At 43.1% G+C, this 25284-nt stretch overlaps 1 protein-coding gene across 1 annotated transcript in view; it reads left to right on the top strand.

Annotated features, from left to right (window-relative positions):
* Positions 1 to 854: 854 nt before the first annotated feature.
* The window catches only part of LOC143805896 (cytochrome P450 2G1-like), a 30863-nt gene continuing 6433 nt past the window's right edge, over positions 855 to 25284 (top strand). Inside the window, exons 1-7 of the mRNA XM_077285646.1 lie at positions 855 to 1463; positions 10691 to 10853; positions 11225 to 11374; positions 13394 to 13554; positions 15494 to 15670; positions 23334 to 23475; positions 24219 to 24406. Of these exons, the coding sequence (XP_077141761.1) occupies positions 1284 to 1463; positions 10691 to 10853; positions 11225 to 11374; positions 13394 to 13554; positions 15494 to 15670; positions 23334 to 23475; positions 24219 to 24406 (1161 nt within the window). The 5' untranslated portion in view covers positions 855 to 1283. The remainder of the gene's footprint in view (positions 1464 to 10690; positions 10854 to 11224; positions 11375 to 13393; positions 13555 to 15493; positions 15671 to 23333; positions 23476 to 24218; positions 24407 to 25284) is intronic.

The following is a 25284-nucleotide window of genomic DNA, read 5'->3' as shown; positions in this document are numbered from 1 at the left end:
TCGCGAGGAGCGGGAAAAGCTGCCGGGGACGATGGAAGGTGAGAATATCACGATTTTTTTTATTTTTAATTATTTTTAACATTATATGTTTTTACTATTGATGCTGCATAAGCAGCATCAATAGTAAAATGTTGGTCACAGTTGTCAAAAGTGGTGACGGTCCCGGAAATGCTGCAGGCAGCGTTTCCGGGTCCGTCACAGAATGATGGCCCATCGCTAGCGCATGCCCAGTATGGCATGCATTGGTGATGCGCCCGGTAACAGGATTAATGTCAGCATTAACAAACTGCGTTACACCGTGTTATGCCACATTTTAACGCAGTCCGTTTAACGGACTGCTAAAACGCTATGTGGGCGCTGACTGGAGGTCAGTAGGGAGAGGCCAATTGGAGGCCGGACTGTGCCTGTCCCTGATTGGTCGTGCCCAGCTGGCCGTGACCAATCAGTGACGCAGGATTTCCTTGACAGACAAACAGACGGAAGTGAACCTTAGACGATTATATATATAGATTTGATTTTGAATGTAAAATGAATGCTGTAAATTAAAAAAAAAAAAACCTATTGCAGAATTTTGCTTTTTTTTGCACTTCATCATACATGGAATTTGAACGGAAACATAAAAAAGTAATGGCTCTTGGAAGAAAGGGAGGAAAAAAATGAAAGTGTAAAAATGGAAAATTGCTTGCTTGGTCGAGAAGGGGTTAAAGAATTGTTGACATTCGTAATGAGGAATTGCAGGGAAATGTGGTGGCAGGACAGGTGTGTACAATGTTTTATTAGTTTCCCTGTCCAATTTATTACCATTTTGGGGGATGGTAGCTAAAAGTATAACAATAGGTTTTCAGGGCAGATTCGATTTGGACTGAATTTTGAAACCACGAGAGTACCATATATTCCAAATAAAGGGAGCACAATGTGTTCCAAACACAGGAAGTTTGTGTTCCACATAGAGGAAGTATTGTGTGTTCCACATAGAGGAAGTTTGTGTTCCACATAGAGGAAGTATCGCGTGTTCCACAGAGAGGAAGTTTGTGTTCCACAGTCAGGAACTTCCATCAAAGCGATGCTGAAAGGGAGTAAGTCGAGAGCTGACTTTTACTAGTCATAGCCTGTGTAAACTATTGTTCTGTACGGCTGTAACTTTGCACTTGAAACTCGCCCGACCACTCCTCAGGGATCACATGCCACTTGGAATGCAGTCTGGCGTCTCAGCCTTTTTCTAATCAGACATAGATACTGTCTGGAGAGACATTGTGTGAAGCCGCTTTGTATTTTGATGTGTCATGGCGGTGAATATTGCAGGTACCATTCTTTTAGCTACTGGAGTCATTCTGATAATTTATCTCCTTAAATGGTGGAATACGATAAAACTGAAAAACCTGCCTCCGGGACCGACACCTGTACCTGTCCTGGGTAACGTTTTACAAATCGGCACTTCCGAACTACCTCAGTCCTTACTTAAGGTAAGTACGCCTTAATATTGCGTCTTTGCATTCAGAAATATTAGAATCGCACATGACATGCTGAAAGTCACATTATTAGGGTGACGGTTTAGCAGTGAAATAGTTAAAGGTGCAATAGGTAAATTACGTGTCAACTATTTCCACTAAATAAATGTTAAAGCAAGTGTACTGGTACTAGATGTTTACAATATTGAGCAGCATGATATAAGAAATATGGAATCTTTCCTAAAAATGTTTAAGAATTTTTTTTTAATATAAATATTTTTTAAAGTAAATATTTTAAAGAGATCTTCATTCTGAAAATACTAGTTTGTGACATGTTTATTGTCCATTGTGTCAACTCTTATCAGTTTCTCCATTGATTGATTGAAAATGACTCAGCAGATACAATTTAAAATGGTGCTATTGACGTACAAAGCATTCTCCAGCACAGTTCCACCTTCGTGCAAAACCTCTCTCCATAATTTTCATTTTTCTTTGATCTTAAAGATTCACTCCAAGTATTTTTTTTTAATTCATTAAATGTGCATGTGAGAGTATTAGGCCAGGGTCACACAACTCGCGCATCAATACCCGGCACTGCCACCGACACTCAGGACTGGAGTGATCAGCTGCATAGAAATACATGTAGCTGCACGCTCCGGTCCCAAGTGCCAGCGGCAGTGCCGGGTATTGATGCGAGAGACTCACATTGCACTCGCAAGTGTAACCCCGGCCTTAAAGAGGTTATCCACTACTTCAGCATTTATGACCTTTCCTTAGGATAGGTTATCAATGTCTGATCAGTTGGGGTTCAACACCTGGCACCCTCACCGATAAGCTGTTCTTCATGCCGGAAGTATTCACTTTCGAAGCTAGTCTCCTTTAAATAGTGGACGCCACAGAGTACTGCACATCCGCCACCAATTTATTTGAATAAGAGGCGAATGTGCAGTACCCTGCCTCAGCTACTCTCAGAAGACAGCCAGCTAGGCAAGTGAGTACTTCCGGCGGTGACCGACATCAATAACAGCTGATCAGTGGAAGTGCTGGGTGTCGGACCCCGACTGATCAGACATTGATGACCTTTCCTGCGAATAGGTCATCAATGGTAAAGTAGTAGACAATCTCTATACAGTACTCACTTACCGCCATCTGTCTCCGGAATCCAGCTCCGTTCTTCTCTGCTTCTGAGTGATGATCACCACAACTGAGACTAGCTGGTTCACTCTATGTTCTATGTCAATGCGTGAGCCAGAAGTCTCTTTTACAGTATAAGTCTATGGAGCTTTGCTCTGATGATTCAAAAAATAATTTAGCAAAATCCATTTGTTGGTTATGCAGAGCTCAGCATGACCCGGAGAGTCTGTAGAGCAGTGATGTCACTGAGAAGCTGAGCAGAACAGCTCTGGACAGAGCGGCGGTAAGTGATTATATTAATACACTTACACAACATGCACATATACATACGCATACTAAATTAAAAATGTAGTGGGAGTTATTCTTTTAACAATTCATCACATTCTTGGTTTAAAGAGCTTTTTGGTGTCTTATTCAGGTGGGGACAAGCCATGATGATGTTCAAGGCTATACTTCCAGAATGCCACCACCATCGGTCACGATATTGGTTGTTGGATAGAAAACCAATAATTTCAAGGGACACTGTCAGCACAGAATGATGGTTCAAACCAACTACAGGTGCTCGGTGCTCCATGGTAGGGACAATCATTTAAATTTACCTTTCTACCTGTTTGGTTTCCATTTAATATCCAGCATTCTCTGCCTCTATGAACCCAGATCTGTCAGTAAAAGAAGAGGGGCTGGAAATTGAGAGAAAACAAGTAGGTGTAAAGATGCATTTAAATTATTGGCCCCAATATGAAGCACTGAGTGTCGTAACTTACCATGTATTTTGGATTATAAGACGAACTTTTTCCCCCCACATTTGGGGGATAAAAGGGGGTGCATCTTATAATGCGAATATACCTTTCTGGCCATGGTGGAGCAGGGTCCCAAGGTCGCTGCTGGAGGAGGCAAGAGTGGAGCGTTGTGTTGTGAATTTGGATTCTGGGCTCCCCCGGTGGCCGCTTGTGGAATTGGACTTGTCATCCTCTTTCCTGTTTCACCTGGTTCCATCAGTAGTGGGTGTCGCTATTTAAGCTCATTTCTCTGGTGGTTTCTTGCCGGTCAACAATGTTATCTGATGCCTCTCAGTGCTTGTTCCTGCTTCTAGACAACTTCTAGATAAGTTGGACTTTTGTCCATGTTTTGTTTTGCCTATTTGTTCCAGTTCACAGCTGAAGTTTTGTTACTGTGTCTGGAAAGCTCTCGTTGATCAGGGATTGCTACTCTGGCGTTATGAGTTAATGCCAGAGTTTAAGGTAATCTCTGGATGGTGTTTTGTTAGTGTTTTTCTGCTGACCATGAAAGTATACTATCTGTCTTCTGCTATCTAGTAAGCGGACCTCAAATTTGCTAAGACTATTTTCCTGCTGCGTTTGTTGTTTCATCTGAACTCACCGTCATTATTTGTGGGGGGCTACTGTCTTCTTTGGAGTATTTCTCTAGAGGTGAGCCAGGTCTTATATTTCCCTCTGCTAGCTATTTAGGTCTTAGGCCAGAGCTGGGCATCTAGCGATAAATAGGAAATGCTACCTGGCTATTTCTAGTTGCGCGGCAGGCTTAGTTCATGGTCAGTATAGTTCCATCTTCCGAGAGCTTGTCCCTCTATAGGCTTGCTATGATCTCTGTCTGCAGAGATCATGACAGTTTGACCGGCCAATAAAGTGTTAAAGACCCAGGTTGAGAAAGGAGAGTTATAAGAAGTCTGCTGGAATTTTTTTTTTTTTTTTTTTCCCTCCAGTCTGCCTTGCTGCAGTCTTTTTTCTCTCTCTCCTCCTAATCTCTGTATGGCTCTGTGTGCACCTGACAATAATGGATCTCCAGAGTGTAACTGTGGGTTTGAATAATCTCATCACGAAAGTACAAAATTTACAAGATTTTGTGGTACATGCTCCGGTATCTGAGCCGAGAATTCCTTTGCCGGAGTTCTTTACAGGGAATAGAGCTAGCTTCCAGAATTTCCGAAATAATTGTAAGCTTTATTTGTCCCTGAAGTCTCGTTCAGCTGGAGACCCTGCTCAGCAGGTTAGGATTGTGATTTCCTTGCTCAGGGGTGACCCTCAAGATTGGGCCTTCTCATTGCCAGCAGGGGATCCTGCGTTACGCGATGTGGATGCGTTTTTTCTGGCCTTGGGCTTGCTTTATGAGGAACCTCATTTGGAACTTCAGGCAGAAAAAACTTTGATGGCACTATCTCAGGGGCAAGACGAAGCTGAAGTTTTCTGCCAAAAATTCCGTAAATGGTCTGTGCTTACTCAGTGGAATGAGTGCGCCTTGGCGGCAACTTTCAGAGAGGGTCTCTCTGATGCCGTTAAGGATGTTATGGTGGGGTTCCCTGTGCCTGCAGGTCTGAATGAGTCCATGACAATGGCTATTCAGATTGATAGGCGTCTGCGGGAGCGCAAACCTGTGCACCATCTGGCGGTGTCTATGGAAAAGACGCCAGAAAGTATGCAGTGTGATAGAATTCTGTCCAGGAGCGAGCGACAGAATTTTAGACGGAAGAATGGATTGTGTTTCTATTGTGGGGATTCTACTCATGTTATATCAGCATGCTCTAGGCGTACAAAGAAGCTTGATAAGTCTGTTTCCATTGGCACCATTCAGTCTAAGTTTATTTTGTCTGTAACCCTGATTTGCTCTTTGTCATCCATTGCCACGGACGCCTATGTTGACTCTGGCGCCGCTCTGAGTCTTATGGATTGGTCCTTTGCCAATCGTTGTGGTTTTGATTTAGAGCCTTTGGAGACTCTTATTCCTCTGAAGGGGATTGACTCCACCCCATTGGCTAATAATAAACCACAATACTGGACACAAGTAACCATGCGTATCAATCCGGATCACCAGGAGATTATTCGTTTCCTGGTGCTGTATAATTTACATGACGATTTGGTACTGGGATTGCCATGGTTGCAGTCTCACAACCCAGTCTTGGACTGGAGAGCAATGTCTGTGTTGAGCTGGGGATGTAAGGGTATTCATGGGGACGTACCTTTGGTTTCTATTTCGTCGTCCATTCCCTCTGAAGTCCCTGAGTTCCTCTCTGATTATCAAGACGTCTTTGACGAACCCAAGCTTGGGTCGTTACCTCCGCACCGTGAGTGCGATTGTGCCATAGATTTGATACCGGGTTGTAAATATCCAAAGGGTCGTTTGTTTAATCTGTCTGTGCCGGAACATGCTGCTATGCGGGAATATATAAAGGAGTCTCTGGAAAAGGGACATATTCGTCCATCTTCTTCTCCCTTGGGAGCTGGGTTTTTCTTTGTCTCAAAAAAAGACGGCTCTTTGAGACCATGTATTGATTATCGGCTTCTGAATAAGATCACTGTTAAGTATCAATACCCATTGCCATTGCTTACTGATTTGTTTGCTCGTATAGAGGGTGCTAAGTGGTTCTCTAAAATTGATCTTCGTGGGGCGTATAATTTGGTGCGGATCAGGCAGGGGGATGAGTGGAAGACCGCATTTAATACGCCCGAGGGCCACTTTGAGTATTTGGTCATGCCTTTTGGTCTTTCTAATGCCCCTTCAGTTTTCCAGTCTTTTATGCATGATATTTTCCGCGATTTTCTGGATAAATTTATGATAATATATCTGGATGATATTCTGATTTTTTCTGATGACTGGGACTCTCATGTCCAGCAGGTCAGGAGAGTTTTTCAGGTTCTGCGGTCTAATTCTTTATGTGTGAAGGGGTCTAAGTGCGTTTTTGGGGTCCAGAAAATTTCCTTTTTGGGGTATATTTTTTCTCCCTCTTCCATTGAGATGGATCCCGTCAAGGTGCAAGCTATTTGTGACTGGACTCAGCCCTCCTCTCTTAAGGGTCTTCAGAGATTTTTGGGCTTTGCCAACTTTTACCGCCGATTTATTGCTGGTTTTTCGGATGTCGTTAAACCACTGACTGATTTGACCAGACAAGGCGCCGATGTTGCTAATTGGTCCCCTCATGCTGTAGAGGCCTTTCAGGAGCTTAAGCGCCGTTTTGCCTCTGCCCCTGTGTTGCGTCAGCCTGATGTGAATCTGCCTTTTCAGGTTGAGGTTGACGCTTCGGAGATCGGAGCTGGGGCAGTGTTGTCGCAGAAAGGTTCCGACTGCTCCGTCATTAGGCCTTGTGCCTTCTTTTCTCGCAAATTTTCGCCCGCAGAGCGGAATTATGATGTTGGGAATCGGGAGCTTTTGGCCATGAAGTGGGCGTTTGAGGAGTGGCGCCATTGGCTCGAGGGGGCTAGGCATCAGGTGGTGGTATTGACTGACCACAAAAATTTGATTTATCTTGAGACTGCCAGACGCCTGAATCCTAGACAGGCGCGCTGGTCTTTATTTTTTTCTCGCTTTAATTTTGTGGTGTCATATCTACCGGGTTCTAAGAATGTTAAGGCAGATGCCCTTTCTAGGAGTTTTGACCCGGACTCTCCTGGTAATTCTGAACCCACAGGTATCCTTAGGGAGGGAGTAATTTTGTCGGCCGTTTCTCCTGATCTGCGGCGGTCCTTGCAAGAGTTTCAGGCGGATAGACCGGATCGTTGTCCGCCTGATAGACTGTTTGTTCCGGATGATTGGACCAGCAGAGTCATCTCTGAGGTACATTCTTCTGCATTGGCAGGTCATCCCGGAATTTTTGGTACCAGGGATTTGGTGGCAAGATCCTTCTGGTGGCCTTCCCTGTCACGAGATGTGCGAGTCTTTGTGCAGTCATGTGACGTTTGTGCTCGGGCCAAGTCTTGTAGTTCTCGGGCTAGCGGACTGCTGTTGCCCTTGTCTATTCCTAAGAGGCCTTGGACACACATCTCGATGGATTTTATTTCAGATCTGCCTGTTTCCCAGAAGATGTCTGTCATCTGGGTGGTCTGTGACCGTTTCTCTAAAATGGTCCATTTGGTTCCTCTGCCCAAGTTGCCTTCTTCTTCTGAGTTGGTTCCTCTGTTTTTTCAGAATGTTGTCCGATTGCACGGTATTCCTGAGAATATTGTTTCCGACAGAGGTACCCAATTTGTGTCTAGATTTTGGCGGGCATTCTGTGCTAGGATGGGCATAGATTTGTCTTTTTCATCTGCTTTTCACCCTCAGACTAATGGCCAGACCGAGCGGACTAATCAGACCCTGGAGACATATCTGAGGTGTTTTGTCTCTGCTGACCAGGATGATTGGGTTGCTTTTTTGCCATTGGCAGAGTTCGCCCTCAATAATCGGGCCAGTTCTTCCACCTTGGTGTCCCCGTTTTTCTGTAATTCGGGGTTTCACCCTCGATTTTCCTCCGGTCAGGTGGAATCCTCGGATTGTCCTGGAGTGGATGCGGTGGTGGAGAGATTGCATCACATCTGGGGGCAGGTTATGGACAATTTGAAGTTGTCCCAGGAGAAGACTCAGCGTTTTGCCAACCGTCATCGTCGTGTTGGTTCTCGGCTTTGTGTTGGAGATTTGGTGTGGTTGTCTTCTCGTTTTGTCCCTATGAGGGTCTCTTCTCCTAAGTTTAAACCTCGGTTCATCGGCCCTTATAGAATATTGGAGATTCTTAATCCTGTTTCTTTCCGTTTGGACCTCCCTGCGTCCTTTTCCATTCATAACGTTTTTCATCGGTCGTTATTGCGCAGGTATGAGGTACCTGTTGTACCTTCAGTTGAGCCTCCTGCTCCGGTGTTGGTTGAGGGTGAGTTGGAGTACGTTGTGGAGAAAATTTTGGACTCTCGTGTTTCCAGACGGAGACTCCAGTATCTGGTTAACTGGAAGGGTTACGGCCAGGAGGATAATTCTTGGGTCAATGCATCTGATGTTCATGCTTCTGATCTTGTTCGTGCCTTCCATAGGGCTCATCCTGGTCGCCCTGGTGGATCTGGTGAGGGTTCGGTGCCCCCTCCTTGAGGGGGGGGTACTGTTGTGAATTTGGATTCTGGGCTCCCCCGGTGGCCGCTTGTGGAATTGGACTTGTCATCCTCTTTCCTGTTTCACCTGGTTCCATCAGTAGTGGGTGTCGCTATTTAAGCTCATTTCTCTGGTGGTTTCTTGCCGGTCAACAATGTTATCTGATGCCTCTCAGTGCTTGTTCCTGCTTCTAGACAACTTCTAGATAAGTTGGACTTTTGTCCATGTTTTGTTTTGCCTATTTGTTCCAGTTCACAGCTGAAGTTTTGTTACTGTGTCTGGAAAGCTCTCGTTGATCAGGGATTGCTACTCTGGCGTTATGAGTTAATGCCAGAGTTTAAGGTAATCTCTGGATGGTGTTTTGTTAGTGTTTTTCTGCTGACCATGAAAGTATACTATCTGTCTTCTGCTATCTAGTAAGCGGACCTCAAATTTGCTAAGACTATTTTCCTGCTGCGTTTGTTGTTTCATCTGAACTCACCGTCATTATTTGTGGGGGGCTACTGTCTTCTTTGGAGTATTTCTCTAGAGGTGAGCCAGGTCTTATATTTCCCTCTGCTAGCTATTTAGGTCTTAGGCCAGAGCTGGGCATCTAGCGATAAATAGGAAATGCTACCTGGCTATTTCTAGTTGCGCGGCAGGCTTAGTTCATGGTCAGTATAGTTCCATCTTCCGAGAGCTTGTCCCTCTATAGGCTTGCTATGATCTCTGTCTGCAGAGATCATGACAGCGTTGCTGCAGGCTGGGATGAGGGGGTGTTCGGATGTGTGCCGCTGTGGGTGCTCGGTGGTGCGGGGGCTCTGACGACATTTTGTGAAAACCCAGAGCCTTTGCACTTGCATGGTTTACTATGCGATCGAATCTGGAAAAATGGCTGCCGGGGGCGGCGCATGCACAGATGGAGATCTCGGCACCAACATCTCGAGAGATGAGATCTCATCTCCCGACTCTCGAGATATCGGTGCCGAGATCTCCATCTGCGCATGAGCCGCCCCCGGCAGCCATTTTCCAGGAGTCCACCGCATAGTAAACCATGTAAGTGTGGGGGTTCTGGACATTCACAAAATGTTGGTAGAGCCCCCGCACCACCGAACACCCGAAGCAGTGCACATCCGAACACCCCCTCATCCCAGCCTGCAGCCTGCAGCAATGCTCCACTCTTGCCTCCCCCAGCAGTGACCCTGGGACCCGGCTTCACCGCAGCCACCACCCCCGGTAAGCAATGACGCATGGTTTATAAGTAGCACCACCATTTTCTCCTCAAAATTTGGGGTGCGTCTTTTATAATCTGCAAAATACTGTAGTTTGAAGAGTTAATTTGTGCTGAAAGAGTCCCTTTAATAGCCCTCTCTTGCTCTTGTCCCCATTATTTACTAGTGTTCTTATTTGTCCATTTAAGGTCTGTTTTGCTTTGGACTAAAATCAAGCCATCGGCTTCAATGGTACTGTAACTAAAGATGGTACGAATCAATTTGCAGGACCCAGTCCAGTGGCCATGTCAGTAATATGTGGTTGATGGAGGGATGTCGCGTGAACAACCTCCTGTTTTCCGGCATCCAGAGTTCTTTGTCACACTTGTGTCACACTGATGGCATTGCGCCAAGCTGGCTAATAGAGGAGCTGGGGATGTGGTTTGCAAGGCTAAAGGTAGCCGATTGACCTGATCTAAGTGTACATCATGGAGCTTTAAATGGGTGATCCCATAATTGAAAATTAACCCTTATCCATAAGACAGGTGATAATTTATTGATTGCTGAGACACCCAGCAATTTTAAATCTTGATAACTGAGCTCTGTCTTGAAAGAAGCAGTGGTGCTTATGCTTGATCATCACTCCATTCAATTTCTACTTGACTGCCACAGAAAAAGGAGTACAGCACGGCGCTATATCTGGCAGTCCAGAGCCAATGAATGGAGAGGAGGTCGAGGATATGCATCTTTCAAGATGTGAATGTTCTGAGCCCAGTTTTTAAGATACCGAGCCCCGAGTTGTTTCAGCAGGTGGACCACCAGTGATAAGGAAGCTAACCCCTATATTTGGAGAGGTAATAATGTTTGTCTCTCTCAATGCAAAATTGTGACAAGGCGTTATACAAAACTACACTGACTGGTTAGAAAGCTTAAAGAGAGAAGATGGCTCATAGTCTTAGCAATCTTCTTCCTTGGAATATTCTACGCAATTGTACTCTACAATAACTCAGATACAACCAAAACTCCCCTGAAATAAGATTGTTTGCTAAATAATATTTTTATATTCCACTGTAGTTGAGTGAGAAGTATGGACCTGTGTATACCATCTACCTCGCCAGCCAACGTGCCGTCATACTAGTCGGCTATGATGCTGTAAAGGAGGCGCTGGTTGACCACAGTGATGAGTTCAGTGATAGAGCCGAAGTCAAAGTCATGGATCTGTTTTTTAAGGATTATGGTAAGACACCCTTACATACATATGTGAGACATTTTTACGTAGATTGTAATTTTATTTATTTATTTTTTTTTTTTACCAAAATATGATTTTAGCAAAGTAAATAACAGTTTGGAAAGGATTTTACATGTGACATTTGATCAGCAGGCCCATAAGCTCAACCCGTAAAGCTGACTAACAATGGAAGAACCCATGAAAAGATATTAGAAAATATTATAAAAACCTAATTATAGAGAACCCATTATGACAATATGTGGGTCTGGCTTTGGTTACTTCTACTGCAGTGTGTGCCCCAGGAATTGACTGTGACTATGAACCACAGTGACGTGGATAGCTTTTTACGAACTAAATATTATCTATTCTGTGAATTTTAGGGGTCCTTATGAGCAACGGAGAAAGATGGAAGACTCTTCGTCGATTTTCTCTTATGACTTTGAGAAATTTTGGAATGGGAAAAAGGAGCATCGAAGAGAGAATCCAAGAAGAGGCTCGATGTCTGACGGAAAGATTTATGAAAAATAAAGGTCGGTGATGATGAGAAATAATATAAACTGGTATGCTTGGAGTTGTAGTCTTCTAACAGCTGGAGATGTACAAATTTGGTTAGGGCCCACATAAATAGGTCAACCATGGTAGTTATACATTCAGTGATTGGTGGTCATTTAATGGCCTTTTTCAAACAGGCCAACGGTACTTTCATGCCCAAAGATCGGTCGGTAATATAATTTTTCTGTGCCCATTAGACAGGGTGTTCTCAGCAGCACATGTCCATTTCACATAAGACCATGTCCTACTGTGAATGATAATTTTGAAGCTTGATTCAAAATCATCTCACCTGATGAATGATCATTTTGTTCATTTGTCGGGTAATTGCTGGCCTGTTTATATAGGCTGATACTTGAGAAACAAGTGTAACTAACTGGGTTATCAGGATGTCTAAATGGGCCCTAAGAGTAAAGGTACCGTCACATTAAGCGACGCTGCAGCGATATAGACAACGAGCCGATCGCTGCAGCGTCGCTGTTTAGGTCGCTAGGATACGTCAGACACCGGCAACAGCAGAACGATGCAGGAGCGATCCAGTGACATACTTATCGTTCTCGCTGGTAGTTCGCTCCATGAAGAAACATTGCAGGCATCGTTGCTTTTGCTGTCAAACACGACGATACACGCCGATCTGACGACCAAATAAAGTTCTGGACTTCTAGCTCCGACCAGCGATATCACAGCGGGTTCCAGATCGCTGCTGCATGTCAAACACAACGAGATCGCTATCCAGGACGCTGCAACGTCACGGATCGTTGTCGTTCTCGTTGGAAAGTTGTTTAGTGTGAAGGTACCAGGACATGAGCTGAGTTGGGTTTGCAAGTTAGAGACTCTTTCTATAAGGAAAGTTTTAGTAAACAAAGCAACCATTAACTACAGGCATCCCTAGGAATGTAAAACCTGTTGGATAACTTAATTGCAAGATCAAAGGTTTACATCGTTAGACTAGAATTTACTCTTTTGTCATTGCCATAGAAAAGCATATATACATCGGTAAGATAATCGTGTAGGAAAAAAACATTTTCTGAAATCTTATCCAGTAAAAGCATAAGCTGGTTGCTTTGTATAATTGTTTTACATGTACAAGCCAAGGCCATATGTTATATGGACCTTAAACCTCCTGATTTGACTCTGCTTATGCACATACATAGGATATTGTTATGTGTCTTTTTAGTAGGATAGGAGATAAATGCACAACCTATTGGAAACCTGAGGTTGAGTCTTTATGCAGATGTCTACTGTTCCCATTTCAAATTAGGACTGCAATGTATTCGTCCTGAGTCACCATGCCGTTACAAGGCAGGGTTACCATAAGGGTTGACACTACTATCCAACAGCAGTGGATTAAGGGCTGTAACCCAGGAAAAGTATGGACTATTGGAGTTCGGAAGAGAAGGAACCAATAAGAAATGTAATAGCAAAGTGGTCGCTTCCCTAAAGACTGATTCACTGTAAATAAATCTTTAATCCTCCATCAATGGAATCTACTAGGTTACAGATTCAGATGTTCCGGAACATTGGACTTTTAAAGAAAAATATTTAGAATAGGTGAACAATGACAGTAGAGGGCACCATTGAAAGATTAATTGTGTACATCTCTGGCTTGGCTTGATAAATGCCCTGTGTGGACGAAACGTTCTTTTGTTGTGTGTGCACAATGGTGTCAATAAAGCTTGAATTGATAAGGCTGAGCTGCAATACTCATTACAGTCCATAAATAGATGTAAAGGTGTTTTTGTGAAAACTCAGAGTTAGAAGAATTTTTCTCTAAACCGGGATTACCAATTTTTGGGGCCTTAGGTTAAAGATTTTGAGCTGCAAAAAGGCAGAATTGGAGGTCAGACTACTAACAGAATAGATTGGAATATCAAAGATTTTATATACAGTAATTATTCATCCATTATTATAAGAAAATGTAAGAAAATGAGCAAAGTACAGTATTAAAAGTAACCTTGGCTTTGTATAGTCGCTGACTAGTTCTATATCGTTAACTACAGACTCTCCATTCGATCCAACATATCTATTGCGGCTTTCTGTTTCTAATGTCATTTGCTCCGTCGTGTTTGGTGAAAGATTTGACTACGAAGATGAAAAGTTTATGTCTCTCCTCTCTCATATTCGAGATTTTGTCCGAGTGTTCAAAACTTTTTGGGGACAGGTAAGTGATACTACAAGCTTTGTTGGGTATAATATATTAAGGTCTGGTATTTTGTGATCACTTACACCAATGTTCTTCTTCCCAACTAATTATATGTATAATTTGTACGGAAATTATTAATTGGCTCAATCATCGTGGCATATATTATTTTTAAGACTAGCGCATAACCACTCTTTCAGCCAGGAGAGGGGTATTCATTATGACATCAGGTTTTGCCAACCAAGACTGGAAAACCATTGTTTGTTTCTGCTTCTACTTCTTTTCCATAACTCTTGGGCCCAATTTGGGTGCCATTTACAGTTGGACATCACGGACGGTCATTGTAAGATAGTACAACTGTTCCACCAGTCGAGTTGATCCAAAGTGACTTTTGGCTTTTGCTTACACCACTTGCCTCTACAGTTGTCTAGGAGGCTACTTCCTGCCATGGCCTTTTTTTGCTTACATGCCCCATGTGGCTTTGATTTAGTCAGCTAGTTGAAAGCTTCTCCTTACTTCTCCAACAGCTGTAACTGCAATACAGTTTCTAAATTCAGCACAGGCGAACTCTAAAATAGTGCATAACTTCAGAGGAGTGGTCCTCTTTAGAACGATTATCATACATCCCTGGGATTGATTGGTGGGTCTCCAATTGCTGGGACCAGCACCGATCATCAGAATGGGGCATTTATGAATGAGCAGCAGTTGGGCATCCATCCTGCCTTGTCATCTTGTAGTGAGAATAAAAGTTATCCAATTTGTTGATTGGTTCTTGGACTCCCACCAATCAAAAAGTTTTCTTGTGGATAGGTGATAATTTGTTTTCACCAGACAACCTCATTAATCCTCTCTGATTATAGGTAAAGGGGGCAGACTCATTACTACTTGAACTTAACATGCAATGACTAACTTGGAACATAACCATTGGTCTTTGCCCACCAGTTCACTCAATCATAACTTTTATTAACAGTCTACCAACCAACCCACAGGGCAGCCACTCTCTCGCCAACCTCTGGTCACTGAAACTCTAGGCCAGTACCTCCAGATATGACATAAATACAGCAATGACTCCCACAAACTCTGTCTTTACCCCACTCGCCAGCTTGCTTTATGCAACTGGAGTCAAGCCTTACTGTGCACCACCCAAGTTTTTCATTTTTTGGCTTCAACACATCTCATGGCAATTCTTCCTGGCCTTTATTGTGCAGTAACACTCATGCTCTCTACTTGTTTCTGCCTTTGCTTGCAGCCCACAGATATTTTTTATGATGGCTAAATGTAGGCCTACTTACCAAGTGTCCACTCAGTAGGCCACTTAGGAACTATAAATGGTCACTTCTCACTCCAGCGCAGTACTCTTTCCAGATTGTCCCTACAAGGCTGTCTCCCCAAACTGACATTCAGCACCTCCTTCTACTACAAAATGATAGCTGAAAAAACTGCTATGGTTGATGCCGTTGCGACAGATAGCAGATCACCGACTGTTTACAACCCATGAGCCACAGGTCCACAATGAAAAACAGAGGAGCTATATGGGACGGGAATAAGTCTAACCAATACATTTATAGGAGAAAATACATTTTAAAATATGGTGCACCCTTACGTTAAAGAAATTGTCCTAACGAAGGCTGAGCCATCTCTCTTCAATAACCTTCTATGGTAGATATGCCTTTGCCATTTACTCAGTTGAATGGATATCAAGTTGATGCAAAATTTCAAACTCGAAAAATAGTTTATATATTCAAATTCCTGAACCAGTTTGACAGAAAAGGGGGTGAAAAATGTTTTATTAAATGTTTGTAGCCACGAAAAAATAAGGAGTTAAAAATATACAATAGATGGTCATCTGCATTATATTTAAGGTGTGTGGCAGAAAGTTAAAATTTACACTAGACTTTTACACATTTTTAAATGTACCTGTTTAAAATATTTTTATATTGAAATTTTATATTTATTTTAGCTTCTAAACCTTTTCCCAAACTTCATGGCCCGTATCCCAGGTCCTCACCAGAGCATCTTCAAAAGTTTTGAAAAGTTAAAAGAATTTGTGATGGGTATGGCAAGAGCCCACCAAGATACTCTTGATGAGAATTGTCCCAGGGATTTTTTGGATTGCTTTCTCATAAAGATGATTGAGGTATGTTTGTGAACAATAATTTTAGACTTATTTTCTAGTCATTTTAATAAAATTTTAATTTGTTTGTCTATCTATACTCCAGGCATTGTGAAATTTGTTTTTTTTTTGTAACAAACTTGATTACAGTACTATTTGTGACTGTTTGATTAAAGTGTGATCTTTGCTGAGCAGCGGTTAAAAGGAGCTTCTAAAGTAACATAAATTGGACATTGAAACAACACTGTAGCTATTTTAAACAGTTTGTTTACCTGCTGCGCAAAACAGATCACACTATGAAATTTTTGGAATGTCATCGTATTGTGTAATAACTGTTATGGACCTGGTGGATAGGAGCACCTGGAATGACCTGATGAGTAAACTCAGAAAACGGAACTAGCTCTGGGGAAGTGGGAACTCTGCTGACCGCAAACTCTACTCCTATCGCACACACTAAAAATAGCCGTGGAGCATACCTAACTCTCCCTAGACGCCTCTTCACAGCCTAAGAGCTAACTACCCCTAAAGATAGAAATAGAAGCCTAACATTGCCTCAGAGAAATTCCCCAAAGGTAAAGGCAGCCCCCCACATATATTGACTGTGAGTTAAGAGGAAAGTCACAAACACAGGAATGAAACAGGTTTCAGCAAAGGAGGCCAGACTTCACTAAATAGTCAGAGGATAGAAAAGAATACTATGCGGTCAGCACAAAAAAACTACAAAACCACGCAGAGTATGCAAAAAGACCCCCGCACCGACTCACGGTGTGGGAGGTGCAACACTGCACCCCAGAGCTACCAGCTAGCAAGGAAATATCATGATAGCAAGCTGGACTAGAATTAACCCCTCTGTGACCTTTGACGTACTATCCCGTCGAGGTGACCTGGGCCTATGTGACCCTTGACGGGATAGTACGTCATAGCCGATCGGCCGCGCTCACGGGGGGAGCGCGGCCGATCGCGGCCGGGTGTCAGCTGCATATCGCAGCTGACATCCGGCACTATGTGCCAGGAGCGGTCACGGACCGCCCCCGGCATATTAACCCCCGGCACACCGCGATCAAACATGATCGCGATGTGCCGGCGGTGCAGGGAAGCATCGCGCAGGGAGGGGGCTCCCTGCGGGCTTCCCTGAGCCCCCCGCAGCAACGCGATGTGATCGCGTTGCTGCGAGGGTCTTACCTCCCTCCCTGCCTGCTCCAGACCCGGATCCAAGATGGCCGCGGATCCGGGTCCTGCAGGGAGGGAGGTGGCTTCACAGAAGCCTGCTCAGAGCAGGCACTGTGAAGCAGCCTGCACTTCAATCAGATCGGTGAGCTGTCAGAGTGCTATGCAAACTGGCAGATCACCGATCTGTATTGTCCCCCCCTGGGGCAAAGTAAAAAAGTTAAAAAAAAAATTTCCAAATGTGTAAAAAAAAATAAAAAAAAATATTCCAAAATAATGAAAAAAAAAAAAATATTATTCCCATAAATACATTTCTTTACCTAAATATAAAAAAAACAAAACAATAAAAGTACACATATTTAGTATCGCCGCGTCCGTAACGACCCGACCTATAAAACTGGCCCACTCGTTAACCCCTTCAGTAAACACCGTAAGAAAAAAAAAAAAAAACGAGGCAAAAAACAACGCTTTATTATCATACCGCCGAACAAAAAGTGGAATAACACGCGATCAAAAAGACAGATATAAATAACCATGGTACTGCTGAAAGCGTCATCTTGTCCCGCAAATAACGAGCCACCATACAGCATCATCAGCAGAAAAATAAAAAAGTTATAGTCCTGAGAATAAAGCGATGCAAAAATAATTATTTTTTCCATAAAATAGTTTTTATCGTATAAAAGCGCCAAAACATAAAAAAAATAATATAAATGAGATATCGCTGTAATCGTACTGACCCGAAGAATAAAACTGCTTTATCAATTTTACCAAACGCGGAACGGTATAAACGCCTCCCCCAAAAGAAATTCATGAATAGCTGGTTTTTGGTCATTCTGCCTCACAAAAATCGGAATAAAAAGCGATGAAAAAATGTGACGTGCCCAAAAATGTTACCAATAAAAACGTCAACTCGTCCCGCAAAAAACAAGACCTCACATGACTCTGTGGACCAAAATATGGAAAATTTATAGCTCTCAAAATGTGGTAACGCAAAAAATATTTTTTGCAATAAAAAGCGTCTTTCAGTGTGTGACGGCTGCCAATCATAAAAATCCGCTAAAAAACCCGCTATAAAAGTAAATCAAACCCCCCTTCATCACCCCCTTAGTTAGGGAAAAATAAAAAAAAGTATTTATTTCCATTTTCCCATTAGGGCTAGGGTTAGGGCTAGGGTTGGGGCTAGGGTTAAGGCTACAGTTAGGGTTGGGGCTAAAGTTAGGGTTAGGGCTGGGGCTAAAGTTACGGTTAGGGTTTAGATTACATTTACGGTTGGGAATAGGGTTGGGATTAGGGTTAGGGGTGTGTCAGGGTCAGGGGTGTGGTTAGGGTTACTGTTGGGATTAGGGTTAGGGGTGTGTTTGGATTAGGGTTTCAGTTGTAATTGGGGGGTTTCCACTGTTTCGGCACATCAGGGGCTCTCCAAACGCGACATGGCGTCCGATCTCAATTCCAGCCAATTCTGCGTTGAAAAAGTAAAACAGTGCTCCTTCCCTTCCGAGCTCTCCCGTGTGCCCAAACAGGGGTTTACCCCAACATATGGGGTATCAGCGTACTCAGGACAAATAGAACAACAACCTTTGGGGTCCAATTTCTCCTGTTACCCCTAGGAAAATACAAAACTGGGGGCTAAAAAATAATTTTTGTGGGAAAAAAAAGGATTTTTTATTTTCACGGCTCTGCGTTATAAACTGTAGTGAAACACTTGGGGGTTCAAAGTTCTTACAACACATCTAGATAAGTTCCTTGGGGGGTCTAGTTTCCAAAATGGGGTCACTTGTGCGGGGCTTCTACTGTTTAGGTACATTAGGGGCTCTGCAAACGCAATGTGACGCCTGCAGACCATTCCATCTAAGTCTGCATTCCAAATGGCGCTCCTTCCCTTCCGAGCCCTCCCATGCATCCAAACGGTGGTTCCCCCCACATATGGGGTATCAGCGCACTCAGGACAAATTGGACAACAACTTTTGGGGTCCAATTTCTCCTGTTACCCTCGGGAAAATACAAAACTGGGGGCTGAAAAATAATTTTTGTGGGAAAAAATTTTTGTTTTATTTTTACGGCTCTGCATTATAAACTTCTGTGAAGCCCTTGGTGGGTCAAAGCGCTCATCACACATCTAGATAAGTTCCTTAGGGGGTCTACTTTCCAACATGGTGTCACTTGTGGGGGGTTTCTACTGTTTAGGTACATTAGGGGCTCTGCAAACGCAATGTGACGCCTGCAGACCATTCCATCTAAGTCTGCATTCCAAATGGTGCTCCTTCACTTCCGAGCCCTTCCATGCGTCCAAACGGTGGTTTCCCCCCACATATGGGGTATCAGCGCACTCAGGACAAATTGGACAACAACTTTTGGGGTCCAATTTCTCCTGTTACCCTCGGGAAAATACAAAACTGGGGGCTGAAAAATAATTTTTGTGGGAAAAAATTTTTGTTTTATTTTTACGGCTCTGCATTATAAACTTCTGTGAAGCCCTTGGTGGGTCAAAGCGCTCATCACACATCTAGATAAGTTCCTTAGGGGGTCTACTTTCCAACATGGTGTCACTTGTGGGGGGTTTCTACTGTTTAGGTACATTAGGGGCTCTGCAAACGCAATGTGACGCCTGCAGACCATTCCATCTAAGTCTGCATTCCAAATGGTGCTCCTTCACTTCCGAGCCCTTCCATGCGTCCAAACGGTGGTTTCCCCCCACATATGGGGTATCAGCGCACTCAGGACAAATTGGACAACAACTTTTGGGGTCCAATTTCTCCTGTTACCCTCGGGAAAATACAAAACTGGGGGCTGAAAAATAATTTTTGTGGGAAAAAATTTTTGTTTTATTTTTACGGCTCTGCATTATAAACTTCTGTGAAGCCCTTGGTGGGTCAAAGCGCTCATCACACATCTAGATAAGTTCCTTAGGGGGTCTACTTTCCAACATGGTGTCACTTGTGGGGGGTTTCTACTGTTTAGGTACATTAGGGGCTCTGCAAACGCAATGTGACGCCTGCAGACCATTCCATCTAAGTCTGCATTCCAAATGGCGCTCCTTCCTTTCCGAGCCCTCCCATGCGCCCAAACAGTGGTTCTCCCCACATATGGTATATCATCGCATTCAGGACAACTTGGACAACAGATTTTGCGGTCCAATTTCTCCTGCTACCCTCGGGAAAATACAAAACTGGGGGCTAAAAAAATAATTTTTGTGGGAAAAAATTTTTGTTTTATTTTTACGGCTCTGCATTATTAACTTCTGTGAAGCCCTTGGTGGGTCAAAGCGCTCAAAACACATCTAGATAAGTTCCTTAGGGGGTCTACTTTCCAAAATGGTGTCACTTGTGGGGGGTTTCAATGTTTAGGCACATCAGTGGCTCTCCAAACGCAACATGGCGTCCCATCTCAATTCCTGTCAATTTTGCATTGAAAAGTCAAACGGTGCTACTTCCCTTCCGAGCTCTCCCATGCGCCCAAACAGTGGTTTATCGCCACATATGGGGTATCAGCGTACTCAGGACAAATTGTGCAACAACTGTTGGGGTCCAATTTCTTCTCTTACCCTTGGGAAAATAAAAAATTGGGGGCGAAAAATAATTTTTGTGAAAAAATATGATTTTTTATTTTTACGGTTCTGCATTATAAACTTCTGTGAAGTACTTGGTGGGTCAAAGTGCTCACCACACCTCTAGATAAGTTCCTTAGGGGGTCTACTTTCCAAAATGGTGTCACTTGTGGGGGGTTTCAATGTTTAGGCACATCAGGGGCTCCCCAAACGCAACATGGCGTCCCATCTCAATTCCAGTCAATTTTGCATTGAAAAGTCAAACGGTGCTACTTCCCTTCCGAGCTCTCCCATGCGCCCAAACAGTGGTTTATCGCCACATATGGGGTATCAGCGTACTCAGGACAAATTGTACAACAACTTTTGGGGTCCAATTTCTTCTCTTACCCTTGGGAAAATAAAAAAATTGGGGGCGAAAAATAATTTTTGTGAAAAATATGATTTTTTATTTTTACGGTTCTGCATTATAAACTTCTGTGAAGTACTTGGTGGGTCAAAGTGCTCACCACACCTCTAGATAAGTTCCTTATGGGGTCTACTTTCCAAAATGGTATCACTTGTGGGGGGTTTCAATGTTTAGGCACATCAGGGGCTCCCCAAACGCAACATGGCGTCCCATCTCAATTCCAGTCAATTTTGCATTGAAAAGTCAAATGGCGCTCCTTCGCTTCCGAGCTCTGTCATGCGCCCAAACAGTGGTTTACCCCCACATATGGGGTATCGGCGTACTCAGGACAAATTGTACAACAAATTTTGGGGTCCATTTTCTCCTGTTACCCTTGGTAAAATAAAACAAATTGGAGCTGAAGTAAACTTTTTGTGAAAAAAAGTTAAATGTTCATTTTTATTTAAACATTCCAAAAATTCCTGTGAAGCACCAGAAGGGTTAATAAACTTCTTGAATATGGTTTTGAGCACCTTGAGGGGTGCAGTTTTTAGAATGGTGTCACACATGGGTATTTTCTATCATATAGACCCCTCAAAATGACTTCAAATGAGATGTGGTCCCTAAAAAAAAATGGTGTTGTAAAAATGAGAAATTGCTGGTCAACTTTTAACCCTTATAACTCCCTAACAAAAAAAAATTTTGGTTCCAAAATTGTGCTGATGTAAAGTAGACATGTGGGAAATGTTACTTATTAAGTATTTTGCATGACATATCTCTGTGATTTAAGGGCATAAAAATTAAAAGTTGGAAAATTGCAAAATTTTCAAAATTTTCGCCAAATTTCCATTTTTTCTGCAAATAAACGCAGGTAATATCAAATAAATTTTACCACTATCATGAAGTACAATATGTCACGAGAAAACAATGTCAGAATTGCCAAGATCCGTTGAAGCGTTCCAGAGTTATAACCTCATAAAGGGACAGTGGTCAGAATTGTAAAAATTGGCCCGGTCATTAACGTGCAAACCACCCTTGGGGGTGAAGGGGTTAAGCAGTACTAAGAAATATATTCAGGCAGCAGTAACAACAAATGAACTAGCAGGAACTTAGCTTCTGCTGGAGTAGACAGGTCCTCAGAGAAGTCCAAGAGAGATCTGAACCAATTCTGATACATTGACAGCTGGCATGAGGTAACGATCTGAGTGGAGTTAAATAGGGAAGCCAGCATAGCAACATAACGAGAGCAGCTGATAAAGCCCACCTCAGTGAGCAGCAGTTCCGCTCGAAGCCACCAGAGGGAGCCCAAGAGCAGAACTAACCAAAGTACCATTCATGACCACAGGAGGGAGTCCGAGAACGGAATTCACAACAAATAACATAAAATATAAACATCTTTATATTATACTTGATTGCCATGCTTTACATTCTTCTCTCTCAAACACTGTGCTGCAGTGCATTTTCAATGGCTAGCTTATGTTACTTTATAAGCTCCTTTTAACTGCTTTTCAGCAAAGATGAGACTATAAACAGTCAAGCAAAATAAGGTAATTGAGCATATTACAAAAAAATCATAATTTCACAATGCCTAAGGATAATTAAATTTAAAAAAAAGTTTACTCTGTAACTAAACATTTTTTGTGGCTGTCATTATTGTATTTGCTTCAGTGTTATACATTACTCCAAAAGTGCAGCTGTAGGTGGTATAGAGATACCAGTTAAAGCTGGGCCCAAGTGCTTAAGGGAACTCGAAGACATTTTTGCCATATAACAAGATACCAGTGTTAGGCCGGTGTCACACTCAGCGTAGGGAAATACGGTCCGTATTTTACATGCGCAATACGCAGAAATGTTCCCAAAATAGTGATCCGTATGTCATCCGTAAGCAGGGTGTGGCTGCGTATTTTGCGCATGTAAACCTCTGTATGTAATCCGTATGGCATCCGTACGGTGAGATTTTCTCGCCGGCTTGCAAAATGGACATAGAATGGATCCATGGGCTCAAATATTCGTAAAAACATATATACAGTGTATATATCTCTCTATATCTATATCTACATATATATATATATATATATATATCTACCTATTCTATGTGTAGACATTTATTTTATCTATTCTATTCTATTCTGTCAGTGTGATTTTACTGTACACCGCACTGAATTGCCGGCTTTTCTCTAGAACACCTGCGGGTATATCTCGCAAGTCACACTGATGGTCCGTGTGTAATCTGTATTTTTCTCGCCCTCATAGACTTTCATTGGTGGATTTTTTGCGCATTACGCTGACAAACGCAGCATGCTGCGATTTTCTACACCCGTAAAATACAGCTGAGAAATATACGGCAGATAGGAGCTGCCCCATAGAGAATCATTGGTCCATGTGCAATGCGTAGTTTTTGTGCCTCTCATACGTCGCTAAAACTCTCTAGTGTGACGCCGGCCTTATAAGGAGAACATGGAAAGTGTGAATTCTGGCATAATGTTTTCATCCAGGCTCGGTGTTTTAGGTTTTGTCTCTGCTTAGCTTGACCCTACTGATGGGTGTAGATATTTTTCATGATAAATTTATTAAAAAGTATGTCTTTTTAGGAGAAAAATAATCCAAACACGGAATTTCATGAGGATAATCTACTGGGGACTATAATTGACTTATTCTTTGCTGGAACAGAGACTACAAGTTTAACAGTTAGATATGGCTTTCTTGTACTGATGAAATATCCAGAAATACAAGGTAATACAGAGTACAGATTTATTAATCAACCGTGGTAATAATAATAGCTTTATTTATATAGCGCCAACTTATTCTGCAGCACTTTACATTTTAGAGGGGACTTGCACAGACAATAAAAGACATTACAGAATAACAATAATTACATAAATCCACAGATACCAAGAGCAGTGAAAAACTGTGGGTATTGGCAATTAATCGAATTGTCCTAGGTAGTGGATTCCAAAGAATTGGTGCAGCACATGAGAAGTCTTGGAGTGGAAGGTTCGGATTATTTAGGATGTTAATCTTAGGTCATTAGCATTATGGAGGGCATGGGTAGGATGATAGACTGAGACGATGGAGATGTAAGGTGGTGCTGCAGCTTGGAGCGCTTTGTGGGTGAGAGAGATAAGTTTATATTGATCTCTGTAGCAGATGGGTAACCAGTGCAACAACTGGCACAGGGTAAGACTTAGCGGAGTGGAAGGGGTGTGAAGTGTATGGCATTGTAGAGGGAACGTCATGTTTTACAACCAGTATAGAGCCACTGGCCTTGGTATGCAGAACTAGCACTGCTGATCCCATACTACATGTGGCCACAGTTTCTCTATCTTACTTTAGTTCATTGATTGGGTGTTGCTATTTGGGCTTGGTATGATTGTATTTTGCGCTCCATGTGATGAATATTGGATAGCATCAATAGAAAGTATACTAAGACCAGCCCTGTATTGCAACTCTACAAAATGTCGTCTTATGCATTTCAGACAAGATTCATAAGGAGATTGACAATGTGATAGGAAAAGATCGCTGTCCAGCAATAGAAGACAAAGCAAAAATGCCATACACAGAAGCCGTGATCCACGAGGTCCAAAGATTTGCTGATATTATTCCTGCAGGACTCGCTCATGCTGCAAGCAAAGACACAACCTTCAGGGGCTACAACATTCCAAAGGTAGGCGCATCATCTTCACATCTTGAGATGGTTCATATGTAGTGTTGAGCATTCCAATACTGCAAATATCGGGTATCGGCCGATATTCGCTGTATCGAAATTCCGATACCGAGTTCCGATATTTTTGCGAAATCGGAATCGGAAGTTCCCACAGTGCAAAAATGCTATATAATGGAGTGTGGGCGGTGCGTGGGCGGTGCGTGGGCGGAGACTGCGTGTCTCTGTGCAGGCGGGGTCTGTGCGGGACCGTGGGTGGTCTGTGCGTGCCTGCCGGGGGGTTTGTGCGGCCTCTCCGGGGTCTGTACAGCCTCTCCGGGGTCTGTGGGGCTTGCCGGGGATCTGTACGGCCTGCCGGGGGTCTGTATGGCCTGCTGGGGGGGTCTGTGCAGCCTCTCCGGGGTCTGTGCGGCCTGCCGGGGGTCTTTGTGTCTGTGCAGGTGTCGTCCGATGGGACTACAAGTCCCATCGGGCTCTGCCTGCTACAATGACAGTGATTGACACATTAGCCAATGATGGGACAGTAGTAGTCCCATCATCCGGCTAATGTGTTGAATGAAAAAAAAAAAAATACTACATACATACATACATACATACATACATACATACATACATAAATACATAAATACATACATACATGCTACATGCATACATGCTACATACATACATGCTACATACAGTACATTCATACATAGATTACAGACTCACCATTATTTGTCACTTTGTTCCCCGAAGCCAGTGTCAACCTGTAAAAAATATGAAAAAAAACAAACAACCAATATACTCCCTGTCCGCAGAAATCCACGAGTGTCCCACGACGATCTCCCGTGGAGAACGGCAGCAACATCTGTTGCAACCGCTCTCTAGGGGCCCCAGGAACA

Source organism: Ranitomeya variabilis, chromosome 2, assembly GCF_051348905.1.
Source record: "Ranitomeya variabilis isolate aRanVar5 chromosome 2, aRanVar5.hap1, whole genome shotgun sequence".
NCBI classification, from domain to species: domain Eukaryota; kingdom Metazoa; phylum Chordata; class Amphibia; order Anura; family Dendrobatidae; genus Ranitomeya; species Ranitomeya variabilis.
Note: the sequence above shows the minus strand (reverse complement) of the source record. Positions and strands in the feature narration are given on the sequence as shown.